Raw genomic sequence first — 26,770 nt, 5'->3', positions numbered from 1 at the left:
GCCGCTGGGTCAGCCTTTGTTGTCTGAAGCTGTGTTTGCTGGTAATGATGTGGATGTTACACTGCTGTGAAACGACGGCAGCCTGCACTCCTTCAGATAAGTAAATGTCAGGGGAATCCACCAAATCACTCTACATTAGTGAAGAGCAGAGCAGAAAGCAGAGCGAGTCAGAGAGGGAAGCAGAAGCTGCTGGCTCTCCTCCAACTGATAAAAATGCACACATTGAAAATAGGCACTCAAGAACACTGTTGGAGAGACAGTATTACACTTTTTCACCAAACAGGTTTCCTTGAATCGGGGTTACACCTGGAACCTGGTAGTGCTCCCATTATGCTTTTATTATCATTATGTTATATCCACTGTGGCATTCATGAATAGTAGTTATCATTTCTGATATTACTGCTCTCATTACATATCATTTGTGCCATATGGATTGACTATGTTGTAATTATATTTTGTACACCTAACGTCTGCACGTTGCACTTCTGTCCACATTGAGTTTCTTCCATCCCCCCCTCCTGTTGAAGGGAGGTTTTCTTTATCTGAATTTGGATGATGTTTGCTGTCCAGATTGTAAAGCCCCCTGAGGCAAATTTGTGATATTGGGCTGTATAAATCAAAGTGAATTTGAGTGATTTAATAAACTCTTGTGTTACATGATTCACTGCAGAGAGTTGTGCCAAACCCTGAAGTATTAAGTGCTTTTATTGTCACAAAAAGTGTTACTTAAGCAAGTAGTTAATGGTGGTGGTGTTAAATGTTATCGGAAGCACACACAGCTGGTGTAGGCGGTTGGAGACATTATGAATATAATGAACTGCTTTCATTGACTAGACATATCAGCTATGCTAAAAAATAATATTTTGTTTCGTCTTATTCCTTTTTTTTTCTTCATCCTGATGTGTGGGTGTTGGAGTATTTTACCAACATGTGGGGACACACAGTCACGCTGTGTGTTATTTATTTTTTGGGGGGGGTTCAGACAAAATGGGTGCCCGGATGAATGACCCAGACATTCAGACATTGTTCACCTATTAGAGGTTTAATGCATGTTTAAGTATCAAAAGTACAAGTAAGGTCAAATAATAGCTCTTTTTTAGAATGTTTTATTAGGCTACTACATACATTATATTATTATAAATTTATCTTGCATTAAAATTCTGTACAAGCAGTATTATGGTGGAGCCAGTATCGGTCGGCTGATTCCTGGTGTGAAAAATGCAAAATGTAGAAAACAACATGAGGTAGCCATGTTGCTACTACTACCAGTAGCTAATGCTAGCAGCAAGACAACTAACTGGCTAGCCAGGACTAGCAAAGATCAATGGTCAGTTTTGGTTGACTGCATTAGCTAACGTAGTTAGCATTAACCATGCTACCGCTGCAAATGATAGCTAATGCTAACGATAGCAGCCAGAGACAAACATCGAAACACCGTCTATTTGATAACCGATGCTAGCAAACGCTATAGCAGCCAGAAACAAACATCTATGATACATTGTCAATTTGATAAACAATGCTAGCTAAGGCTAACACTAGCAGCCAGAAACAAACATCTGAAACATTGTTTCAGCAAAGCCAGTGTAATGGTGTATCTCGTTCATGGCAGTATTGTGGAATCTGTGTGTGGAAGGGGCTTCAGAGAATGAGATATATTCACAGGTCATCTGAGGCAGATTTCTCTCTGGGGGCAACACTGAATGGAAGTTCTCTCTTTCTCTCTCTCTCTCTCTCTCTCTCTCTCTCTCGCTCACAAACACACATCCACAGGGGCCAATGCAAAGGCAGATTAAGGTTATATAATCTGAAGGAGAGAAGACTGAATGCTCCCAAAACAACATGATTCCTCCTTGTTTCTGCGCTGTATTGTGTGACCTTAAGAAAACACTGATCTGAGCTAAGCAGACTCTCAAACGCAACAGAAGCAGCAGTTGTATCAATTATAGATGCTTGCTGACAGCCTCTCAGGTATTAATAGAAGGATACTCTGTCAATTCCTTCTGATGCTTAATATAGACTGTGCTGGTTTTTCCACAGTGAGGGCATGGGGAAGGAGAGCAGGGCTGATGGGGCTTAGGGATACTTTGCTGCTGGTGCAGAATCCTCATTATGGTCTTTAAGTTGCAAGTGAGGATGTCAAGGAGGGTAAACCCTGCTGAGGGCAAACTCAGTTTAACTCCCCCTTTCCTTGTGTAAATGGAATTCCTCATGTTTTCTGTCTGATCTGGACTGAAAAAAACAAAGTGGTCATCACAGACCAACCTGAAATAACAATCATGATGTTGTCTAAAGCCAACAGATGAACCAACAAGATTGCTAGCATTCCCATAAATGCCAGTAACTTGAAGTGCTGTAGTCTGTTTACTGAATACCTGAAGAAGACCAACATTGGAAATATCTTCATTTCAACTCTTACAGAGTGCTGCTGGCCTGTGAAAAGGGCCTATAGCGTTGGACTTCTGTGGACTTCCCAGATTTCTTGGCGTGATATGACAGTTTATCAGACCAATAGAAAATCAGCAGAGACACATCACGCAAAATCCCTGCTGTGAGGACAGAAGAGAGTACGAAGGAGTGGACAGCAGAAGTCAGAGAGAGTTTAAAGGTAGAAAGTAGAAAGTCATGAGCTTGTAAGAAAAATGAAGAGCGAGATGATAGGGGGCTCGGAAGAGTGGCGTGAACAGCCCAGAGGAGGATGAAATTGTTGAACCTTCCCAAAGTTCAAGTTTGGTTTTAAAAATTATAGTTGGAGAGCTCAGGATAGCTCGCTCACTTGGCAGAGTTGGAGCCGCATGTCCTCAGGCTGAGTCCTGACTGCATTGGCCCAGGTTCAAGTCCAACCTGTGGCCCTTTGCTGCATGTCTCTCTCCTTTCCACACCGTCACTATCCATCCATCCATCATCTACCGCTTATCCTGTATTCAGGGTCGCGGGGGGGGGGGGTCTGGAGCCGATCCCAGCTGTCAGGGCGAAGGCAGGGTACACCCTGGACAGGTCACCAGTCCATCACAGGGTCAACATGTTGAGACAACAGACAACCATTCACGCTTACATTCACACCTATGGGCAATTAGAGTCATCAATTAACCTCACCGTCACTATCCTCTTCATTAATCAAGGCAAAATGGCCAACCCATAAAACATACATTTCAGGAAATGAAAGGGAGGAAAGCGTGGCTATATTAAAGATGTATTAATTATTGTCGTATTTAGTCCTTATGGTGTTTTTTATGCCTCCACTTTGGTTGATAGCTATGGCTGGAGGCATTACGTATTTGGGATGTCCGTCCATACAGACAGTACGTATCCATCCGGTCGTTTCTTGGGATCACGACGCCTGGAGTGAACTAGCAATAGTTTTTGTTAATGAAATTAACACTGCTGCACACATAAAAACGTGGAACACCTGAAGTTGTTCGCCATTCAAGGTGTGCTATAAAAGGTTTGATTGGAGGAGAAGTCAGCAGGTGGAGAAAGTGAGAGTTTCGAGTGTGCCAAGGGGTGTAGTTGAGGGAAGAGTTGGGGGAGTTTGACAGAAATGTGGGAGGAGGGTAAGAGGGGAGTCAGGTCTGGGGTTAGGAGGGTTAGAGGGGAGTCAGGTCTGGGGTTAGGAGGTTTAGAGGGGAGTCAGGTCTGGGGTTAGGAGGGTTAGAGGGGAGTCGGGTCTGGACAGGTGAGTTAGGGGTTAACTACAACCTTCCGGTTTCACAGCAACAGTGACAGCCACCAAGCTACAGTACTATTGGCTTGTATTTAGCATCTGGTCCTCAGTCACTGCAAATATATACTACACCAATGAAAAGCAAGCTTTAAGTTACACATGATGCATCGACCATGACTTGGCATAACTCACTGCTAAGAGAGAGATTGTACAAGTCAGTGATGGTAGTTAATGTCAGTTTGCCTTGATGTACACTGTAGCTGTAGGAAGGGGGGAAAGTCTAAAGGAAACTTCATAAATGCAATAGAGGAAGGACAGAGACGCAGACAAGGACAGAGTGGTAGAAACAGCGAGGAGACCATAATTCATAATTCATAGCTCAGAGATGTGCGCTGTGTTCTAAGACCCAAACACAATGTCCCTGATTTTAATCTGGAGACAGGAGGGGGCATTTTTTGTATGTTTTCCTGCATCTCTTCCCGCATATTCCCTTTCATTCTCCACTGTGTGCTATTAAATGCCAACCAAAATAATATCCACATAGGCTACTGCCTTTTCTGTGCGCAGGCATCTTTTTTCAATTGTTCCCAAAGAGCAGAGAGCGGATGCTGCGGCATGCTGCCGCCTCAAGAAAAGTGCTGCACCCAGCGTCTTTTTTCTGGGCGCTCCGCCTTTTTGTGCGGCTGCTCCAAGTGCTTTGGGTTGAAAATATCTGAATTTTTCAGTAAAACGCTGGTGACGTCACTGTAGAAAATGGAGGGGAGTTTTACTTTTGACCGTGTCTGTCACACGTGACACGATCATAACAAAGACCAAAAGCCCATTTGTGGGAGCAGGTTGCCGGGCGGACACTCGATGTGGCTGGTGAGTGTTTGCCTCACCGAACATGTTATGACTCGAAGGCAGATTGAGGTGACCAGCTCATCCATATGTAGCAGGAGCTGTGGATTAAGGGTGAGTTACAACAACGCCACCAAGGAGAATTAGAAATTATAGCCCTATATCAGAGGTCTTCAACATTTTTCAGGCCAAGGACCCCCCTGGCTGATAGTGACGCGGTGAAGGGACCCCTATTACATGTCGTATAAAATTGTATTGCTTATTAAACTGGGGCCAATAATAATGTCTAGTGCAGCCTATAGTTCCATGTATAAATTTGCTAAGCCAATAAAAATAATAATTGTTGACTGATTCATATATTTATAGAACATATTTTAATTCAGTATTGGCATTTCTACATCACAATTTCACAACATTTAACAATTCGTGTTAATGTGTATTTTGGGACATTTTTTAATTTTTGGAAGAAAAAAGTTTGGGATCAAATAATTTTGGGGACCCCCTGCAGTAACTCTGTGGGCCTCCTAGGGGTCATGGACCCCCTGTTAAAACCGTCTGCCCTAAATTAAAGCAAATAAGGTACATAGGGTCCAATCACTGTGGGCGAGAGAAGTGTTATGTAAAGAAAATAATCATTTTATTTAACAACTAAAAAGAACTACAATAAACACTCACCAATTATATTAAAATGCTGTGGTCACCAGGAATTTAGATCAAGCACGATCAACTTACCCTGAGGTGGGAATATCCAACCAAAGCGAGGACAAGGCTTACCGCTGCGGCAGGGAACAAACAAAAAGGGGAAGGGTCCTCAAACTAACCACCCGTGACACAGCACACCATCTAAAAAAGCCACAGTAGAGGGGTAGGGCCACATACAGCAGGGCCGACCCCTCGATGCCAAGACCCGAAATATAATATATTGAGGCAAGGCACGTGTCACTGAGAGCAGGAGAGCCGCAAAGGCCCGGGGCTGATCACACCGCAACAGAAATACATACCAATCAGCCGGGACCCAATCAACAGACAAGGTGGGAAAAGGAAGTCAACGCCGGTTTGCCATGCAGACACAAGATGCACCCAACAGCCCTGAGCGACCTCCACGAGGAGATCAAAAGAGCGGATAGAGGTAAGGTGGCACGTGCGGCAAACGTCGGCACAGTGCCATGCAGTGGCAAGGAGGAAGAAACGCTCTGGCTGCACATATAGAGTGAAGCAGCATCTTCCGGTGTTCATAGTGAAACAGGACAGTGTGAGACACACGCAGGACAGAGACCAGGACTCTGGAGGAGGTGGACTCTGGAGGAGGTGGACTCACACAGTCAGAGTTGACTGACGTTTCCATGATGATGAATTTTAAATGTTATAATGCCGCCCATGTTATCTGACCAGAGAATTATTTTTGTTGCTGCTTTTTACATTCCTTCTGCCGCAAATTAAATTTTTTCGTTTTTTTGTTTGTCATGTTTGTGTAGCAGCTGCATTTGCATCCTTGAATTGCCACAGTTTCACAAGCATGTCGGAAGAACTTTGCTCTCCCTAGAGCCAATATTAGGTTTGTCCGTTCTGGACTAGTGTCAAAACATGGCAGTGCAACATGGTGGACTCCATGACGAGGACCTACTTCCTCTCCACACCCACATTCAAGTGACATCGCCAACTTGGCCCCCCCACCGAGCTGATGAGGAAAATCTGTGCTCTCAATCAAGATTCAATTAAGATGGACGACTGCGCATATTAAGCAGTGTTGAGGGGGATGGGCCCGTGCCAGCGAGACCACTTGACTTTTGTTTTCCCACTGGTGTAAATACAAAGAGCTTCAGCAAAGAGCCTTGGCCATTAAGGATGGGGCAATGTGAAGAATGACCTTGGCAGTACAGCAGTAAGAGGGGGACAAGAGGCAAGGACGGTGATGTAGTCCAAGAGGATGAGCAGAGGGACTGCCAGACAGAGGCAGAGAGAGAATCCATTAGGGGAGGGTGAGTTTGAGACAATGGGAGTTATTACAGAAATTACAAATAACTGAAAATTGGTGAAGCCATAAAACAAAACTTATTTGGGGGACAAATTGAATAACAATGGAAAAAGAAAGCCCTTCTCGGGAAAAAGACAAAGACCAGATCTGAAGACGTCACAAGTAAAATCTTTGCTCACAGGAAAACAAAAATGATCAAACGTCAAAAGCTCTCTTGTGGAACAGATGGAGGAAATGGAATTCAACACAGCCAACTGCTCAGACCTCCGTCACAAAGGCTCTGAAGGGATAAAAAACGTGGTTGTAACAATATTCAACAGCACAGCAGCTCTATGCTGAGAGACGGCATCCTCAAGCTGTTCAATAAGGCAATTACAGCAGATGTCTGCTGATTTCCAGAGCATTATAACGGATCAGAGCATTATAGTGCTGATATACAAAACTAAAACACACTATTAATATTCTTTGGACCTTTTTCTTGACTCAGAAAAAAGAAATGCAACACCTTCCTCATAATGCCACTTTAGTTTTAAGTAATAACTGAACGTGCCAAAAGAACTTTAAGAAATTTACCAAATTAATCTGTAATATGTTAATGTGTGTTCTAGTGCAGAACATCGCATATACTAAGTAGTCATCGTGACGACACTCATTGATTTGTGGACTATGGTTTTGAAGCCTCAATTTCGGCATGTTGGCAGTGGCCATCTTTGATGTTGACTGTAGCCATCTTTTTTGGTCATCACCATGTTGGAATTTTGCAACCAGTGAATGTAAGTGACCATATTTCGGACTGTGGCGGAACGACGGTGGATCTGATGAACACAAGTGGCAGAGTGGCACCGTGAACTGCAGCCTTACTGGAACTGGATCCATCTGGATTCTGGTGTGAAGCTGCTAACACAGTTAGCTTCATAATGAAAGGTCAATTTTACAGCTAAGTGTTAAAGTCACACCCTGCTTTATGTTGTATGTGACTCCAAAAGGACCAGAATTTACTAAATGAGCGTAATTTGAGATTGAGACCATAAACTCATGTTTACAATGTTTACTGAGATAATAAATCAAGTCAAAGAACATTTTTTCATCGATTCTCATTGCATTCTTCAATCAGACTTCTTTTTGCAAAAAGAGGAGTCACACCCTGATGGCCAGCAGAGAGAATGCAAGTTTAAGGCACTTCAGCCCTGGCTTCACTTTTTCAATGTTCTGCTTGAAAAATAATCACACACAAGAAGAACTGGGCAAACATTTAAAAAAAATGGTTGAACCTGTTCACTGACTATTGAAGTGACTCCGTTATTGAACCCAGTGCCATCACTGTCACTTTTTATAACACATTAAACATTTTGTTGACACATACTACTGTATACTGTAATGTAGTTCTGGTATCAGTTAGTATAAAGTGAGTATGAGCTGCTGTAGGCTACTTTAAAAAAGTAAATATAGTAAATAAATATACCTCTGTTTCTCAAACCTCGCATAGTGGTCATACTGTATACTGCATGTATTTGATTAATTAAAATCTATTATCTCTGGGATGTGTCAGTCTTCCTCAGTATTGTTTTTCCCACTTCCCATTCATTTCAACTTTCATTGCCAGACTGCATGTTGCTGTGTGCTTTGCTTTACATTTGCCATTCTGAACCTGCAACTGAACCTTGAACCTGCAAAACTTGAATCCTTAATCCTGAAATCTGGAACCTTTACCTGTACCTTACCTACCTGTAAGCTCATGTAATTCAAAAAATTATAAGGTTAATTTATTGTCATTGTACAGGTTTGCACAACAAAGCGGAACTTGCAGTCCCATTTTGCTACATAATACAAACTACACACACAGGGTGGAGGATGAATGTAGTGAGTCTGACAGCCTGAGGAGAGAAGCTGCTCTGAAGTCTGCTGGTACAGCTGATACTTGTGTATCTCTTGCCAGACGGCAGCAGGGTGAACATGCTGTGGCTAGCTGGGTTTTGTCTTTTAATATCCTTGGGCTCTGCGCACCTGTTATCACCAGTAGCAAAATTATATTTTGAATTGACAAACATCACATGTGTATTCCATGGTAAACATATATTTGTCTCTCACTCTTGACTAGTTTTTATGATATGAGGTCCCATTGGGGAACACAGGAAGGGTCATGACTTCATCTCTCTATATCATTGATATCGTTAGATGGTACCAGTGATGTTTTAATCACCCGCTGTAGAGTCTTTCTGTCTGGGCCGAGCACATCTCATACCAGTTTGTTATGTTTCCAGTCAGGATGCTTTCCTCTGTAGAAGTTAACAAGAACTTGGCACAGGAATCTGGCCTTCTTAAGTTTCCTTAGAGTCATTTACTAGGATGGAGATGTGGGATAACCATGCCAGGTTTGTGATTCCTGGGAACCTACTGCCGTTGATCAGTAGGTTGTTCGCTGAGCACCACTCGGCCAGATTGTTGATTTCCTCTCTATAGGAAGTCATTGTTTGTAATCCCGATGACGGTAGCGTCATCTGCAAACGTTTTCTTTGTGTCAGGGGTAGCAGTCGTGGGATGTATAGCATGAACTAGAGGGGGCCGTGCACACAGCCCTGGGGAGCTTATCAATAAATCCCAGACCTTTTCCTGGGTGCCCGACTGTCTGCATTTTTTGTTAGAGTTAGGGTGCCCGACTGTCTGCATTTTTTGTTAAAAGTTAAAAGGTAATCCCCTAGTATCCACCAAATACATAAATAAAGAAAATTTTGATCATAATAGTTTTGCACTATATCTGTTTAATCTACTTACACAACATTAAAATTATGGTTCGGAAGAATTTGAGAGAAACTCAGAGAAAACAGGGTCCCTATCAGCTGACTGCACTAAGTGGCCGCCCTCAAACTTCAGCTCCCTTTGTTTTGTGTTGAGACAAGAGCAGTGAAGTGTGAAATACACTGACCACCTCAAAGTTTTGAACGTGGGGGAAAAACCATCCTTGAAGTACTTATTGGCGGTCAACAAACCCTGGTTTGGTTCCACAAATAACAAATAAAAACCAAGAACACTCAAACACTCAATCTTTGGAAACCGAATAACGGACACATACATTAATCTGAACTGTGACTGAAGCCTGTATCCGGGAACACCTGCAACATTTTTATTAGAACTGTGTGGAAATGGTTAACTGTGGAGCAATCGCTTCTCCACTGCTGTTGTTGTGTTGTGTGCATAGTAATTAACCATGGGAAGCAAATTCAATTAAATTCTAAAATAGCATCCCTAACCCCTATTTTGGTCTGGGTCTATTTTCCTGATTGTGACAGTATGTTTGTGTAAGGAAGACCTTGACTGGCCTGTTGGAGCCCTGACCCCAACCCCATCCAGCATTTTTGATACTAGAACTAGAACTCTGATTGCAAGTCAGGCCTTGTGGGCCAGTACCAGTATTGGACCTCACTAATGCTGCTGTGGTTAAAGGAGGAAATCAGTAATCAGCAGGTTCAACATCTGGTGGGAAGTCTGAAACCACAAGAGTGCAGCATTAATACCCATGGTCCATATGGTCAGAGTCATCATAATCATATGGAGGCCTTGGAAGTCTTCCCTCCCTCCACCATGGAGCTCCCTCATAATAATAACTCATCATTACAAGACATTGGCTCCAAGCTCCAGACCAGCTGCAAAACATAACGTATGTTATTACCTACTATTGCTGTGTTATTGATTGATTTTCTGCTCAGGGTCAATAAACAGATGGTAATGACAGTGACTTTGCATACAGAGCTACTGCAAAAACATAGAGAAAATTATATTTTATCATAGGCAGCGACAGTCATCTTTTACTTAGTGGCCAATTACCTACATTAGCTGTTTGGCACTCAAAAAGAATTATGAACATCATTTTATCAGTGCTTATCATGGCACACTAGTAAACTACCAGTTACGACCCGGACTGATAGATGATTCACTGTCATTGGCAATATTACGACCTGCTTTTGCAGGATGTGGACTCTCTATCAATAAATAACAGCATCTTGTTCCCACCTACGCTCCCATGCCGTGGCTATGTAGCGTTTCTGAAATTACTGCCTCACACACAAAAGGAGAAAAAAAAAATGTGAAGGAGACAGAGGCAGTGAGAGAGATATTGGCAGACATAAGCAGAGAGAATCCATAAAGCGAGGATGAGGCAGAGACAGAGGGAGAGCCAGCAGTGCTGAAGGCATTCTCTCTCTCCCTTCCTCTGTGGACGACTTGTATCAATAGTCTCTCGCCCGTTGTGCCTCCGGAGTCCCCTCTCTCCCTCTGTTCTGCTCTCTAATTGGCTCCTTTTCATTAGCTATGGGATTTATGACACTTTTTGGAACTGTATTGGCATATCAATGAGCACTCCCCTCTCTGCTGATTGGCCACCCGGCCCACAGGGAGCCTTTGATGGGTCATTGCAGGCTTTACAGTATAACCTTTATTATTCATAGACCTGGTGTAAAACCTGAGATTCGCTGGACTGGGATTTCCTGAATATGTACACGACCTAGAGTTAAAGCAACACTCATATATCAGTACCAGGCCTGCAAACTCCAGTAGGATGAAAAGCCTGCTGTATAACAGATTCAGACAATTAATATAGCAGCAAACAACTATTATCTATGAAAAGATATAGTGGAGTAAAGTCGACCTGAGTAGAGAGAGAGTCACTCTCCCTCTGTGTGTGCTGTTATCATAACTTCTCTGTGCTTTGTTTACATAGCTGGCTGGCCGGCCGGCCTCGTGTTTTAGTACATGTAATGGTGTGTTCACACCAAACATGAGGCATTACTCCCATGAGTGTGACCGCGGGATCATTTATGTTTATTCGTGTCACTCGTGCTCGATGCACCAGAGAGGAGGCGGGGCTTACCTCCAAGTAAACACCAACAACGTTTCATGAGTCATGGCTGAAAACACCACTATTGCTGCTTTGTACAAGTCACAGATACGCAGGGAAACAAAACAGCATCTTGTTTGAGTCTATGACATCATCCAGAGGTGTGCAGTGAATTTCACCAAGCTGGATTCTACTGTGATTTAATTGCAATAAACAGATCAAATGATGACATTTAGTAAAAAGTCTGAATTCATGCTTTGTTAGGTCTGTCTGCAAGACGACAAGTGAAAAACTTTTAAAATGCTTGTTTTCTGAATGGAGTTCTGATGGATCGGTGCTACGCGATGCTAGCATTGTAGCTGCTCCATCATCACTCAAAATAACGTTATAGACATATAAATACGACATTCACCCACTCAGACCCATTCATGGCAGAGGAGTCGCCTGCACATCAGGATCTAGAACATTCACACACCGATGGCACAGCCTTCAGGGGCAATTTGGGGTTCAGTATCTTGCCCAAGGACACTCCGGTAAGCAGGAGCCAGGATTCAAAACTCCGATCTTCTGATTGGTGGTACAGTCTACCTCTTTGAACCGTGCAGTGAGTAGGCCGAATCTGTGACTTTGTAATAAGTCAACTTTATGTGACTAAATTTCAAAACAGGATTGTACCAAAGGGACTAGTCAGCTGATGAAGGTAAGAACTGGACTGTTGGTGAGCAGATGAGAAGAGGAGCCGGTTTAAATCCATGTTTTTAGTGCACAGTGTAGTTCGTTAATGGAGTGGTGCATATGAAAAATTAAAGCATAGTCAAATCAAATTGTGCTTTATTTTTGTCTGACTTTTTGTCAGTGCCAAGGGGGGACAACCTGATGCTGATTGGGGACTTGTGGGTGGAGAGGTGCCAGCTCACAACATGACCACTGCTCATGGCTCCATCATTCTGACATCTCTCCACATTAAATGCAGGTGCAAAGGTCCCAGTGTGTGTGTGTGTGTGTGTGTGTGTGTGTGTGTGTGTGTGTGTGTGTGTGTGTGTGTGTGTGTGTGTGTGTGTGTGTGTGTGCATGTGTGCATGTGTGTATGTCCCCCTCTCCCCCTCCTCTCTCTCTCTCTCTCTCTCTCTCTACTGCACCTTCGCTAACATTATTCTGCCAGAATTGCAATATATTGGCAGTAATCACACACAGTGTGTTAATGATGATTAAAGGTTGAAACAGTAATACTTTTTCATGAAGATCCCGAGCGCACACCAGCCCTGGTAATTGTCCACTAGAAGGCGTGCCATGTCATTAAAAAGTAAGGTCATTCAGGGTCTTTTATATGAATTGGAGGTTTTAAAATTTGGCCCGATGGTTTTAACCAAAACCATCCAACTGGAGCCATAAAATGACAATGGAAACAACTGCGATTTTGTCTTCTATCTTTTGTTTTTTTGGCTGTTGCTATGACAACTTGCTGAGAAAACTGGATCAAGACCTTAGAAGATAATGCAATTCCAATGCACACTACGGTCAGCAGCTCTCAGTGTTACTCGTGTCAGTTTTCAGTGTGGTTCCGCTCATATGAAGCTCTGGAACGTATCACAGCCTCTTGACACCGTCAGACAGACTGCATTTTATTCATTATTCTCTTCCCAAATTAGAACTTCTTTGTAGATTTCTTTTTTTTTTAAAGAAGTTGGCAAAAACAGTGATCTAAAGCCGAGAACGGATTTATCTTTATCTGTTAATCTCTTTTCTCACATGCTTATTGTCTGTCCCTCTGCACAGAGCTGCCGGGTCCAAACCAGAAATACCCTCTATTGTTCTACTATCCATGCAAATGTTCCACATCACATCAAGTTATGCTGTGTCCTGTGGGACGCAACAGTGAGTGATTTATTGTTTCGACAATTGTACTGGTGTTTCAATAGATGGAGGCAGACTTGTGGAAATTAGGGTAGTTTACATACATTGGAGCAGCAATAATAGAGGCACGGTTTCATTATTTTAGTAAATTACATTTTACTTGGGCCTGTTGGACTTTAAAAGGTTTATTGTGTACCAGTGGTTTCAGGTTATGCTGTTGTTGTTCTTGTTGTTGCTTTTATGTTTCCTCAATGTTCTCTTAATCAGTGAATAATAGAGAGTTAATGAACTATAAAATTGATATGGAAACGGTTTAAATGGTTTATCTTACGCCTAGCTTAGTCAAGCTCCAACAAGTTTACAGCCATGATAGCGGTGCTTTGAGCTTAACATCTAAACGGACTTGTTAACATGATGACGTTTTGTTCACCATCACCATAGTATGTAACATTTGGGAGCTGAGGCTGATGAGAATGCCCTTAGTTTTGCAGGTAGAAGGCAAAGTTTAGAATAAATGAAATGTTTAACCTGAGGTATTAGGTTGCATCATCTAGGGACCTGGTTGTCTGTACCAAAATCCACTAGTCATCTCTACGACGACGGACGACTATAGGTGTGTTAAAGATGACAGTTCACCATCCAAGAAATGTGTGCAGTCTTTACTTGACACAAATAATATCAAATTCCTCCAAGTTTGAAAGCCGGGCTACCTCAGCTGCAGAATGATGCCAAACTGTTAAACGAAAATAAACCGCATCACTTGGAATCAAGACGAACTTGTTCTCATGATATGTGAGCTACAAAAACAGACATACCTATACGTGAATCGTAATAATGATAAATTAATGTATAAGATTCACACAGGTGTCATGAATCATGTCTTGGGTTTATTAAACAGAGCAAATGGCTTCTCATACAACAGGGAAACCACAATAATTGGGACTCATCTGAATATATTCTACTGTTCATATTATTTCTAAACTTCCAAATGTAGAGACGTGTTAGACTTCAAGCGTGCACAATTAATGTATTTAGTGAATCAGTAACCCAAGATGCATTTTGTATCATAATATATACAGTTAAAAGAGTAAGGAGAAATTTTATATTAGTATAATGGCATATTAGGGCCACTGTAGGGAAAAAAAACTGAGCTGAGAGGGGCAAGCAATTTTCCGCAAAAAAATTACGATGCTAACAACCAGGATTTATGCGAGCTAACTTCCCATAAATGTATGCATTTATTTTTCTAATTAATACACGCCTCGTTAAGGTCCTTAGGGCGATGGCTGTGATGGTTTTATTATTTTATTTATATGGGCCAAATTGTCATCTTAAGGGTGTTTGTTGGGCTAAGATGCTAGCTGTAGTTTTCACTTGTTGTCATAGCAACGGCAAACATCGGATGGGGAGCAATATTCTATATTGTTTATAAACTCGCCACTTTATAAATATATGTAGCCAATATAAACAAGTTGCTTGTCTTTAAGATTTCTGGCCTCCTGCTGGTGATGTTCAACATCATGCCGACTGAATGAATATAGTTCCAAATCACTAAATATCTCCCCTGCTTACCGCTGCTGTTGAACTGTGATGAACCTCTGGCACTGAGCAGGTGGGAAATGGTGACATTTCTCACGATAATTGATCGGGGAGTGATTGCAATTACTTTAATCTCGAGATCTCAAGTTAATTATTGAGTTATCTTGAGATAACGGGATGAGTACACATTTGGCCACTTGATTGTCTTCGATGATACCCCTACTGTACTGCTGCAGGTATTGATGACATCAACTAACTGAGCACATGTTAGAGGGGCTCACATTCATAAAAATACTTTTTTTTACATTAACTCAATAGCCTAAATATATTACAGAACTATTACAAGATACACTAATTTAAACATTAAATCAAGGGAAATTCAAATGTCTGTAGCCTATTTATAACAATCCTGTGACTGAGGTTGGTTCAAACAGCTACATGACAGTTAATGATATTCACTGTATTTCAGTAAATTCTCCCCACATGTTAACCAGCTCAACTCTTACCGAGCCCTCTGACTGATACATTCACTTGCAGAAGCTCAGCTTCATAATATTGACAAAGATGCACTTCCTCTGGCTGCTTGACTGCCTCCATTACCTTAACTTAATATTGCTTAGATAACACTCTGGTAATATTGTATCATAGTTTCACTGTCAAGTAGACAAGTAAAGCACAGCACATTAATATAAAACAAGAATGAACTGAAATTATAGGCTACTGTCTTTGTTCACATACCTGATGACTGATGTTTGCTAAGCGTACTGAATGACTGCGTATGCATTTAATATTGCATGCTTGGGGACATGCGTCCTTTCAAAGGCTTGTGCGTGCCCACACACACACACACACACACACACACACACACACACATGCGTTCATCAATGCTTACTCCTGACATTTTCAGCTCCTGCTGTCAAGATATCATGTATGCTGGCAAGGCTCTCCTGAACTCTGATCGGCTAAATATTATGGGTTAAACTTAATAAGGTGGCAGCTGGCTGGAGAGAGTTCACCTGAAAAGTTCCTGCCTGCTATAATACATATCACTTCTATTAAATATCATAGTATAAAACAGGTGTTTTCGGTTTTTAAAGAGTAGACATGTCGGGATTGCAAGTATTACTAACGTCTCCGTGATCCCCCAGCTGATGAGGTCTGTGGTTTGTTCACATGACGTAACATAACGCTGGCTGTTCTCTCTCTCTCTCTCTCTCTCTCTCTCTGCCATCATAACTGTTGTTGTATCGTTCTTCATTCAGCTTGTGGTGTATTGATTTGTTTTATTGGAATGAACCGTTCTGTGATCCGGTTGTAAACCCAGCGAGGGCTCGAGTGTTCAATGGAGGCTGCCGTGTTTTTGGATGAGGGCACAGATCTGGGACAGGTACAGATGGGTCCTGATCCGGAGGCATCCAGGGATGTCGCTGCCCCGCTGCTGAACCTGACGTGTTGGAGCCGCGTTGTAAACACTTCGTAAATGTGCTGAGTTACTGACACACAGTGTGGAGAGCAGATACAGTGATTCACACAGGAGCACTCTGTTGAAACTGTAGGTCAATCACATTAATGGGCTAATGTCAGCCCAACCGTGTCTTACAAACAAGGTCTTCAACTGTATTTGCAACAGTTAATACATGAACAGTTACTTTAAAGATATCCTTAAAATATCCCAAAATATGTCAAATAAAAAATGAAACTACCTATTAAAAAAACAATTTCATGAATTAAAAACAAATTGAAAAATTAAAGCTTTGCTAAGGACGATATAGCAGACTAAGGAGTGTTTGTATGCATTAGCTCACAAACACCCTTTCAGGGTTTAAAGCCAATTTGTGACTCACTTTCAGAAAGTTGGGGAACTCAAGAGAAAGATTTTTTAACACAAAGCAATAGAGGCAAAGACATTGTGACTTATAGTGCCTGCTATGCAGATACCAGGCAGAGCAGATAATTGTAGTCTCCAAGCCCAAGATGAGATAACCTTGATGACATCGCCACCATTCACGGGGATTTACCTCATTCTGTTGCGGAGCGATGGAAAGTCAATGGGGCAGGGCTGTTGGTGCAACGCTAATACGATGTGTCCTCAAAAAGTGGTTGAGACCGTTGACTTCCTCCATGCATTGTCATCACATAATGAATGGTCCTCATCACACAGTCCTCCTGCAGCTGACACTGAATAATATCAATGCAGTAGGGCTGCAGGAGCGGACTCACAACTGGGTCACACTTGAGAGTCTGTCGCTAATTTAGTTCAGCTTCCTTCAAGTGCAATTTAAGCGCCCACAATGACATGGTCTGTGGAGCCATATAGGCCCCTGCAGCATTGTGCCAACAAATCTCAAGGATGTCAATTCAGATGGAACTAATTCCACCTGGGGTTATTTTTACTGACCATTTTGCAGTTCGGGTTTCTGCTGCAATAATAATTACTTCCACGGCAGACTGTCAGACCAGTAATAATGACATTACTCTCACTGTAAATCCAGAAAGGGATATGGTAGACTGGTGCTTTGATAGGTTGATTATGTGGCAGTAGAGTGGAGTCTCTTGGAGAATAGATGCAGTTGGGATTTTGATGTTGTATTTGAGTATGTGCCAGAGCAGCTCTGCCACTGTTATTTCTCGGTTGACTTTGGTCAACTTTACAATTTTGGAATCGCAGCACTTTATAAGTATATTTGTACGCTTGCTTGCACTAGAGAGTCTCGTCACACGGTGCAACAGGACCAAAGAGCTGGTGGAGCACCAGAGGAACGGGAGGCCCCCTGTCATCCAGGCAGAGGAGGTGGATTTGGGGTCCAAATCAATGAAAACCTGGACTTGCATCACTGACGCCCTCTTCAGGACAGAACAGAGCAGAGATAGCAGCAACAGCTCCAGGGACTAGAGGGGGAGAGAAATGTCCATGCGGGTGAGGTAAATCAGAGAAAATAATTCATTTGGGTGGGTGTCACGTTTTGAGCTTTTTGTCCAGCACCCAGTTTCTATTTATTCCCGTCACTCACTCATCGGTTATTCCTTGTTCAACTTGACCTGAAGCTACATTTCATTTCCAATCAATGAAAGTGATTCTGTGTGACTCCCATCATGCGGAGCATTCAGTGCTAAATGAGCCGGGGTAGTGCTCTGGGGTTTTTTCACAATCGAATATAAATTTGAATATTCCAATGTGATATCTGATTTTTGAAGAAAGAAAAGGAGAAGATATGAATCTGGATTCGTAAGTGAATGGATTTTTCCCCCCAGCCCGACTGGCGAAGTCAGCAGACTCAACCCCGTCGCTCTTGGTACACAAGAAAAGCATGACAAACAAAAGAAAACCAAAACTAGCAGTCATTCCTGTATTCCTTTTTTTTTTTATTTGGCGATGTTACGACTCAAGGTCCGCTGCACTTCATCCAACCTCCATGCTTCTATGAGTGAATTCTGTCATAAGTGCTCCAAAACAAACACGAAAAAACAACAAAGTAAGTAAAAAATGGAAATTCATGGGAGTTACCGGGCGGAGCATGAACATGTGACACCGTTGCCATAGCAATACCTCCTACCAGAGCAGAACATGTACCTGCTGCTATCACACTGTACAACAGTGGAGACAGGATATGACATCACTCAGTCCGGCCAGCTCCCACCCACAAGTCCCACATCTGAAGAACTGAAGCCTGACAGAAGATTTTGTACTGAAGCTGCTGATTGACAATCATTTACACAATGTTCAATATCTTTAAACATGACCACAAGTATTCACTGAAAGCTGCATTTATCATGAAGTAAGCTTTTTCCCTGAAACTTGGCACCTCTTCGCCTTCACAAGTGCATCAATATTAGGTGTCAAATCCTGAGCAGCTGCCAGTTGTATAATGTCATGTAAGTGCTTGTGTGTGTTTTACTGATTCTCATCACAGAATATAAGTGTTCGCAGAGCTAAGTGGTCCCACACATGCATAACACTTGAAGAGATACTGATAAAACAGAAAACGCAGAGGCAAATGTGTCCTTTAAATCTGAATCACACTGCAAGTAAATGTTTGGGGGAAGTCCGCGGGGAACATCAGGAGCCTTTACTGTGAACCGTGAGCGTCTCAATTTCAGCAAAGACCTGAAACTGTTACTGAAACTCCCGCAGCGATCACATAATCTGGTCTTTGTACCGACTCATGTCATCATCTATTCCAGCGGCACATCCATCTCTCTGACGGGGAAAATGAGCAGCGTTTCCGTCTGACAGCTGCGTCTCCCACAAAGTCAGCTTCAACTGGAAACGTTTCTAGTTGATGCTGAAACTGAAAAGCGTCATCAATTTGTTCAGATTATTTAACTGTAATCCATCATAAATACAACATCCTCGCCGTTGCTTTTCCAATCCTGCTCCATAAATTGTCCGATTTCCTTTCGTACATCAAAGAAACTCAGCAGCCCGGCTCGCCGGCTTACCCACCTTACCTCGGTGTGGTATGGCAGATCATGGGTGATGTCTTTATCAGTAAGAAGGCTGTCAAACTCACGGTGACTCAGACTTCTGGCTCGGATGAAATTAACAGATGGGACAACCGTTCTCATGATGATGCAACAAAATGCTTCCTGATGCAAAATACAGTGAAAAATCCAAAACTTTGGCCTCCATTCGCAGCCTGTACATTCGGTCACAACGCCTGCCTTTTTCTGATCATTGCTGGTGCAACATTCGTTTGGCGCAATAAAAGACAAGACATCCGACCCTGTAAATATTATATTCATTGAGCACTGAAAGGTGCTGTGAACACATCAAGCACCCTGGTTTATTTATTTTTTTATTTTTTTATTTTACTTCTCTCCTTTTTGACAAAAAGGCTTCGGGCTCCTGCATGAACGATGCTTGACTGTGTTGTGTCATGTAGCCTGTACATAAGCATGTGGTGTAATAGCATACCAGCAGGGCTGTTATATCACACTATACTATCTATTCTCTGACACTATTTTACTATATTTCATCTTTTACTATGCTATCTTATATCCCATTCTATATCATTCTGTATGTCGATATGTTCATGACTGTTTTATTACACGATATTCTTTTTTACGTTTCTGTATTAATACAGACATGACATTAACATATTGTACATTAGATGCTGTTTACCCATCACATCCCACCACTGTTGCTTTTGCCTTGTCATTTGGTTAATTGCTCTTGTATATTTTCTATTTCTTATTTCTATTCTTTCTTCTATTCTTACTCCTCCTGTGCTTATTTATGTCCTTGTGCTGCTGCAACAACTGAATTTCCACACTGGGAACAATAGACTCAAGACTCAACTCATCTTAAAATATGTGGGTCTCTGACACTTTAATAAGAATCCTCGGATACACTGAAAATCTGAAACTTAATAAAATCATGTTGGATTTATGTATACTGAAACTTTTACTTGCATATAATATACTAAAACCCCTTAAAATGATAAATTGCAGTGTTGGTGCCAGTAATAGTGATCTGCCATAGGGTTGGATTGGACAAGAAACTAATGAACTGAAGGTGCAAAACATCTAGCTTAAAGGGACAGTGTGTAACATTTTAAGTAATTAATTAGCTAAAATCAATATCTTCATTCATAAATATGTCCTCATAAGTGTATAATTATAATAAACTGATTTATCCTCGTAAGTGAAAAATGTAGGGACATAAAACCCTAAACGTGCCAACGTGAATGAAAGGAGATCACATCACCCTGCGCTTCCAGACTCACAAGGGAGCGGACAGCGACTTTTTTTCATCCGCCCGTGATGCATCCATCCCAGGGGACCAGTGCACCCACGTCGCCCCTGGAGCTCCCGGAGAGCAACTTTTACGAGTTTTTCATCCGTCCGTGGTGGATGTCCTGGACACGACCTCTTGCCTTTTACAGTCAGTGTTGTAGAGCACTATATGCGCTTTAGTCACATTCATTTGTATTTGTTGTCTAGTTGTTAGCTGATGCTAAAGGCTACGACAGTAATGGAAGGCTACCAAAAATAAACCAATATGAACATGGCAACATCAATCACTGTCTTGTTCGAGGAGTAATAACTTATACCTGCTGACACATGTTTGTTTGAAATATCAACCTCATCACCTGAAAGAATACTGGTGAAGTGGTATTGCATGACATGTTGTCATAGCTTCTTGGTACAGTAGTTGTAACAAAGCCATGCGCTAGAGAGCACTATTCGTTTGAATGCAAAATACAATTTCACCACTAGATGGGAGTAATTCCTACACACTGTCTATTTAATGTCAGTTAAAGACAGCTTGGATGTTTTGTGCTCAGAGAGGCTAAAAGTCTTCTAATAGTTGAAAGGAATCCAGACTTACATATTATGGAAGACTCAATGAATAGTGGCAGTTCTCCAGATACCAGAAGGCTACAGAACTAGAGTAATTATTACTCAGACAAAAACGTCTCTTGCATGGTGAAGATATATGAATTAATCAATGGATTTTTTATAAAAGAAAAAATGTGTAATAAACATCAAAATACTACAATACTTTGTTCAAAACCTCCAATTCTGAAAAGTGAAGCCAAAGCTGAAGTGCCATGAACTTGCATTCTCTCTACTGGCCATTAGGGGGCGACTCGTTACTATCTCAGTAAACAATGTGAACATGAGTTTATGGTCTCCATCTCTAGTTTCAAGTCTTCTTCAAGCCAGCATGATGTTCCTTTAGTAAATTATGGTCCATTTAGAGTCAAATAGACCATAAAGGGATGATTTAGGGCGGGGCTACCTTGTGATTGACAGGTCACGGCCACTCTACCAATGCAGTTAGCTACTAAGATGACTTTAACACTGATGACCTTGAATTATGAAGCTCACTTTGTTAACAGCTTCACACCAGAATCCAGATAGATCCAGATCCAGTAAGGTTGTTGCTCGGGGTGCAACTCTGCCGCTTGTGTTCCACAGATCCACCAATATGGTCACTTTCTTTACTGGTGGCAAAAATTCCAAGATGGCGACGACCAAAATGCAGAACTCGAGGCTTCAAGACCATAGTCCACCAACCAATGGGTGACGTCACCATGTACGTCCACTTCTTGTATATAGTCTAGTTTTCACCAGTCGCCAGACTCAATAGAATGAATCATCTGGGAATCGTGAACATTTCATGTGTATGATCATTTCAGTGAATGATAATCAATGAAATTTGATTTATATATTTCAAATGTCAAAAAGGATTTTTGCATATACAAAGTCAGTGCTTCTGCACAGCATCTGTGTGTTAGCTCTGATCACATACACAACAACATATAAAGGGCATGCCAATGTCATTGCAATGACATAACCTGCACTGATAACCCGTCAGCCATCACGTATTTGAGCCCTGTTAAACTGAACGGAACTATGCAGCATGTTGCTTCTGCTCCGTCCTGCATGCTGGCTGCATCTGTGAGGCGGATGTCTCACAGGGAGTGTCAGAGCAGGTGAGGCAGCAGATAAATCAGACAGTTTAACTGCTGCTGTCAGGCGGGGAGGGGGAAGCAGTCACAGAGTCTCTGCTGGCATTCCTACCAATCTGCCACTAATCTCTCACAAGCATATGATTTGGATGCAGAAAATATAAGTGACTTTTTTTGGCATCATACTCGATCTGGCATTTCTCATTAGAGCATCTGAAGCACGAGAAGCTTTCTTCTTGCTATGTTGTGGGCGTGGCCAGGCGAAGGCGCTGTAGGCGGGTCTCAACATCACAGATTTCTCAACAGCCACTCGACAGATTTATTAGAATATAGTTTGGATATTCAGGCATACCAAGATATGATCCTTCTGATGGTTAATTTGACAGACTCAGGCATAATCAGGCCAAATATGGCATATTATGAAATATGCTGAGAATGTTTTCAATGACCCGATGACCTTCCCTCCAACACCGCTCTCAGATTAATCCTGACATTTAATTCCCACTGAGAACGCAAACACTGTTGGTTTTCTCCAGCACAGTGTTGCAGATTGATCTTGTAGCCAGAATTGTATAAATACTGCGGTCATAAATCCAAATACCCCAAATAAATATGTGACCAGTCAATAATTGTTGTTAATATTTATTAACATAATTGTTCAATATTCAGTGTAAATCCTATCCTCCCTCAATGCTGTTTCAAAGCCTTTTCCACACTAACATTATATAATTCTGGGGGGAGATTAATCCCTTTATTTCAATTCAAGCTAATCTCTATGTACAATAATAACAATTCTTAAAAAGATCATTAGTCGTGTATCAGAATCAGCTTTCACAACCCTCCACGTATAATCTGTGCGTAAACTCTTCTTCATTGTTAAAATGCTCAGATTACCAGCTGAATTCTGCAAGCTGCTTGAAAGGCTTTCGACTGACAATCGTGTTTTCCTAAAAAAAAAAAAATCCAGAAAATGTTCCAACGACTTCCAACTGATGATCCGATGAAGCTGCTTCCACGACATTTGAGACAGGAGACGCAGGTGAAGGCTCCAAAAGCTGAACGGACAATTCTCTTTGGATTTATACAGACATGAACCATGGGGCAAGAGAGAGAACATGACCCCCACTGTAATATTAAACATATTACATTAACATACTGCTACCATTACTGCTTTTATTATCATTATCATTCTGCTGCTGTCATGATTATTAGTAATAATTTGTCGTATTATTTCTGCTACTGTTATTACCAGTCTCATTATATGCATCATTCCTGCCACATGGATTGATGTTAATTATTCTGTTGTTTTGCTTTATATGGGACTATAGGATTTCAGCTGTACACGTGACATCTATTGCACATGTGTCCATCCTGGGAGAGGGGTCCCTCCTCAGCAGCAGCACCCCCTTTCTCCCCATGAGAGTTTATTTTAGGGAGTTTTTCTTTATTTGAGTTGAGGCTCCTGGGACAAACGATGTCTTATGTTGTACTGAAAATCCCTCTGATGGGAATTCGTGGTTTTGGGGTTAAGCAAATAAAATGTAACTCTAAAAATATTACTAATGTATGAATCCCAATATGTACACACGAGTGAACAGCACTTTGCCTTTAGTCCGGTCCACGATGCGTTTATCTGACACCTCAAAAGAAGACATAATGTCAAAAAACGTAATAATAATCTCCGATTTGATATGTCCTTAACCATTGCATAACAAACATATTCCGATGAAACCTCCAATCTGCAGACGGCTTCGCTTCACCAACGCACGTTGGACGGAAACGTGGCTGACAAGTTTGGCGAGCCGGTGATGGATGAGGCGGACTGAGGCGGACTCGGGCAGACCGACGCCGCCGAGACTCGAAGCACGGAGGCAGAGCTGCATGAATTAAAAACTCATTCATTCATCTCGTTTCTGCAAACGTGCGGTGTCGCTCATTCATCCTCCGCTGATTCACAAACGCAGACGGCTCCGTCTGTATCGTGCTGGCAGGTTGTCGCTTCGCGCGCGACTCACGCACTTCCACGCGTTTATTCGGTGGGTTTTTGGGGTCCATAACAATAAAGCCCGGCTCACCTCTAGATGCCATTATCCACAGATCTGAGCTCCGCGCTCTTCTGTCGGTCTGTCTGTCTGTCTCCCTCTCTGTTGTTTACACACGCGCGCGCGTGCCAGCAGTCTGCCATCCCGCGCCTGCAACAAAAGCTTTCTTACCCGCATTTCGTAGTTTTCGGTTCTTCAGCACGGACACGATGACGAGCAGGTTCCCCAGGACGTCCACCACCGTGGTGAAGATCAGCACGCTCGCCAGCACGGCGATCGCCCATGCGGGGCGCGCTGCCCCCTGGCTCGGCTCCGGCCCGTGTTCCGTCCGGTTCTTCAGCAGCGACTCGTCCTCCGGCGGGTCCATAGCCTCTCTCCCCCCGCTCCCTCACACCCACTCGGCGTGAGTGATCGCCGGCATGATGCTTCACTGTCACAGCCAAAACAAAAAATTGCGTCCCGTCAGTGGCCAGGGGATGTTCTCTGCCCCGTCAGTGCGTCCAGAGTCCGGAGCCGCTCCGCCGCCCCGCTGCCAGTCCACCCGGAGCGGACCGCGGCCCGCAGAGACCCACAGACAGCCCGGTGGACCCTGGATGCTGAGAGCAGAGATGCGCCGCATGAATCCCCACACCTCCTCCTCCTCCTCCTCCTCCTCCTCCTCCTCTTTTTCCACTTATTCTTTTCTCCGCTCTGTCTCACCAGACCTCATGCTCGTCTCCTCTGCCTCTCCAGACTCATCTCCCCCCCTCACCCCCTCCCTCTCCTCTGTTCTCCGTTGCCTGTGGGACTGGAGGCAACTCTGTGAGTCTCCGCTGACATTCCGTCTCCAGCGCTGCACTGTAGTGTACTAGATGGCTGTGGTGATGTGACAGGCCGTTTAAACATCCCATCACGGTTTCTCCTGTCACAGAAATAGAAAGTAGGCTGTGTGTTTTAGTGATGGACTCACTAGTTTGTTGCATTACTAATTAAACATTTTCTTTGAGCAATAAAGACCTAGGCTACTTTGTGTTCCCCATATTATAATTCTGTCACACTTAAAAAATAAGGGTTAAAACTTCAGATAAGAAGTGGATTTACTCATCATGATGTCACTGATTGGTTTTTCAACTAGGGTTTTGAAGCCGAAGGAAATTACCATATTTGGACTGTGGAGGAGCGAAGCTTGGATCTGATGAATACAACCCCTTCTTTATGGTCTATTTGACTCTGAATGGACCATAATTTACGAAATGAACATCATGCTGGACTGAAGAAGACTTGAATCTAGAGATTGAGGCCATAAACTTGTGTTTACAATGTTCACTGAGCTAATAAATCATTGTACAAGTAGGGTCATTTTCTATACGATACAAGCAGACTTCTTTTTACAACCAGAGGAGTCGCCCCCTGATGGCCAGTAGAGAGGATGCACGTTTAAGGCACTTCAGCTTTGGCTTCACTTTTCAGAGAGCTTTAGCTGTTTTATTCTGGACCAGTTGTCATTTTTGTATATTACCCAATGAAACGTTGGACCAAACTGTGCAATAATCCAAACTGAGCAATAATCTTATGGAGCTAGAACAGTCTCATAATTCATAAATGCACACAGAAATTCATAAATGCACAAAAAAGATTTACAAATATATTTGGGGATTTGTATATACATGTGACTCAAAACACAAATACATTTTCAATGCACACACAAATATGTTTCATTTCATATCTAAGTAAAAAATATTCACATATAAAAAACAAGATTCATAAACATATTTCCAATGCACACACAAATCTAAAAAAAAATCACAAATACATGAATGTTAAAGTATTTGCAATCTTCATCAAATACGCATTTGGGGCTTGTTACATTCATATATGAACTGTTGGACCTGTATTTACAAAGTGCTTTTAATTTGTAAACCTCCCTGCATTTGTGTGTGAAACTTTTGAGACTCCCCTGACGTGACTCTGATCCACAAATGCGTTTTTTCTAAGAGGAGGTTGTCTGTAGCCAATCAGATGTCTCCCTCCTTTACAGCCAATCACGTGAGTGCGTTGCGTTGGAGGGATATGGGTGCTAGAGCCAGAATCGACCTTATTTCTGGAGATAATTTCCCTTCTTCCTGTGCTCCCTGTCTTTATGCTGTATTGATTAGGTGTACAGTTATATAAATATCTATTTTTCTTTTATAAAGAAGCATTTTATGGAAGTAATTTATTCCCTCATTCTGGGGAAGATGAACCGGTGCGGGCGGAGTTGTGTTTTAGACTTTTGGGGGAGACACTCACGTGATTGGCTGTAAAGGAGGGAGACATCTGATTGGCTACAGACAACCTCCTCTTAGAAAAAACGCATTTGTGGATCAGAGTCACGTCAGGGGAGTCTCAAAAGTTTCACACACAAATGCAGGGAGGTTTACAAATTAAAAGCACTTTGTAAATACAGGTCCAACAGTTCATATATGAATGTAACAAGCCCCAAATGCGTATTTGATGAAGATTGCAAATACTTTAACATTCATGTATTTGTGATTTTTTTTTAGATTTGTGTGTGCATTGGAAATATGTTTATGAATCTTGTTTTTTATATGTGAATATTTTTTACTTACATATGAAATGAAACATATTTGT

The 26,770-nt window shown here is 42.2% G+C and overlaps 1 protein-coding gene across 1 annotated transcript in view; it reads right to left on the bottom strand.

The window, feature by feature from the left end:
* Positions 1-24,800, bottom strand: part of LOC311019930 (melatonin receptor type 1B-B-like) — a gene marked incomplete at its 3' end in the record, with an annotated part of 50,346 nt that extends 25,546 nt beyond the window's left edge. The window contains exon 1 of the mRNA XM_084019595.1: positions 24,332-24,800. Within this exon, the coding sequence (XP_083875721.1) occupies positions 24,332-24,527 (196 nt within the window). The 5' untranslated portion in view covers positions 24,528-24,800. The remainder of the gene's footprint in view (positions 1-24,331) is intronic.
* Between the last annotated feature and the right edge of the window lie 1,970 nt (positions 24,801-26,770).

Source organism: Eutrigla gurnardus, assembly GCF_963514095.1.
Source record: "Eutrigla gurnardus genome assembly, chromosome: 10".
Classification (NCBI taxonomy): Eukaryota; Metazoa; Chordata; class Actinopteri; order Perciformes; family Triglidae; genus Eutrigla; species Eutrigla gurnardus.
This window is presented reverse-complemented; position numbering and strand designations above follow the sequence as displayed.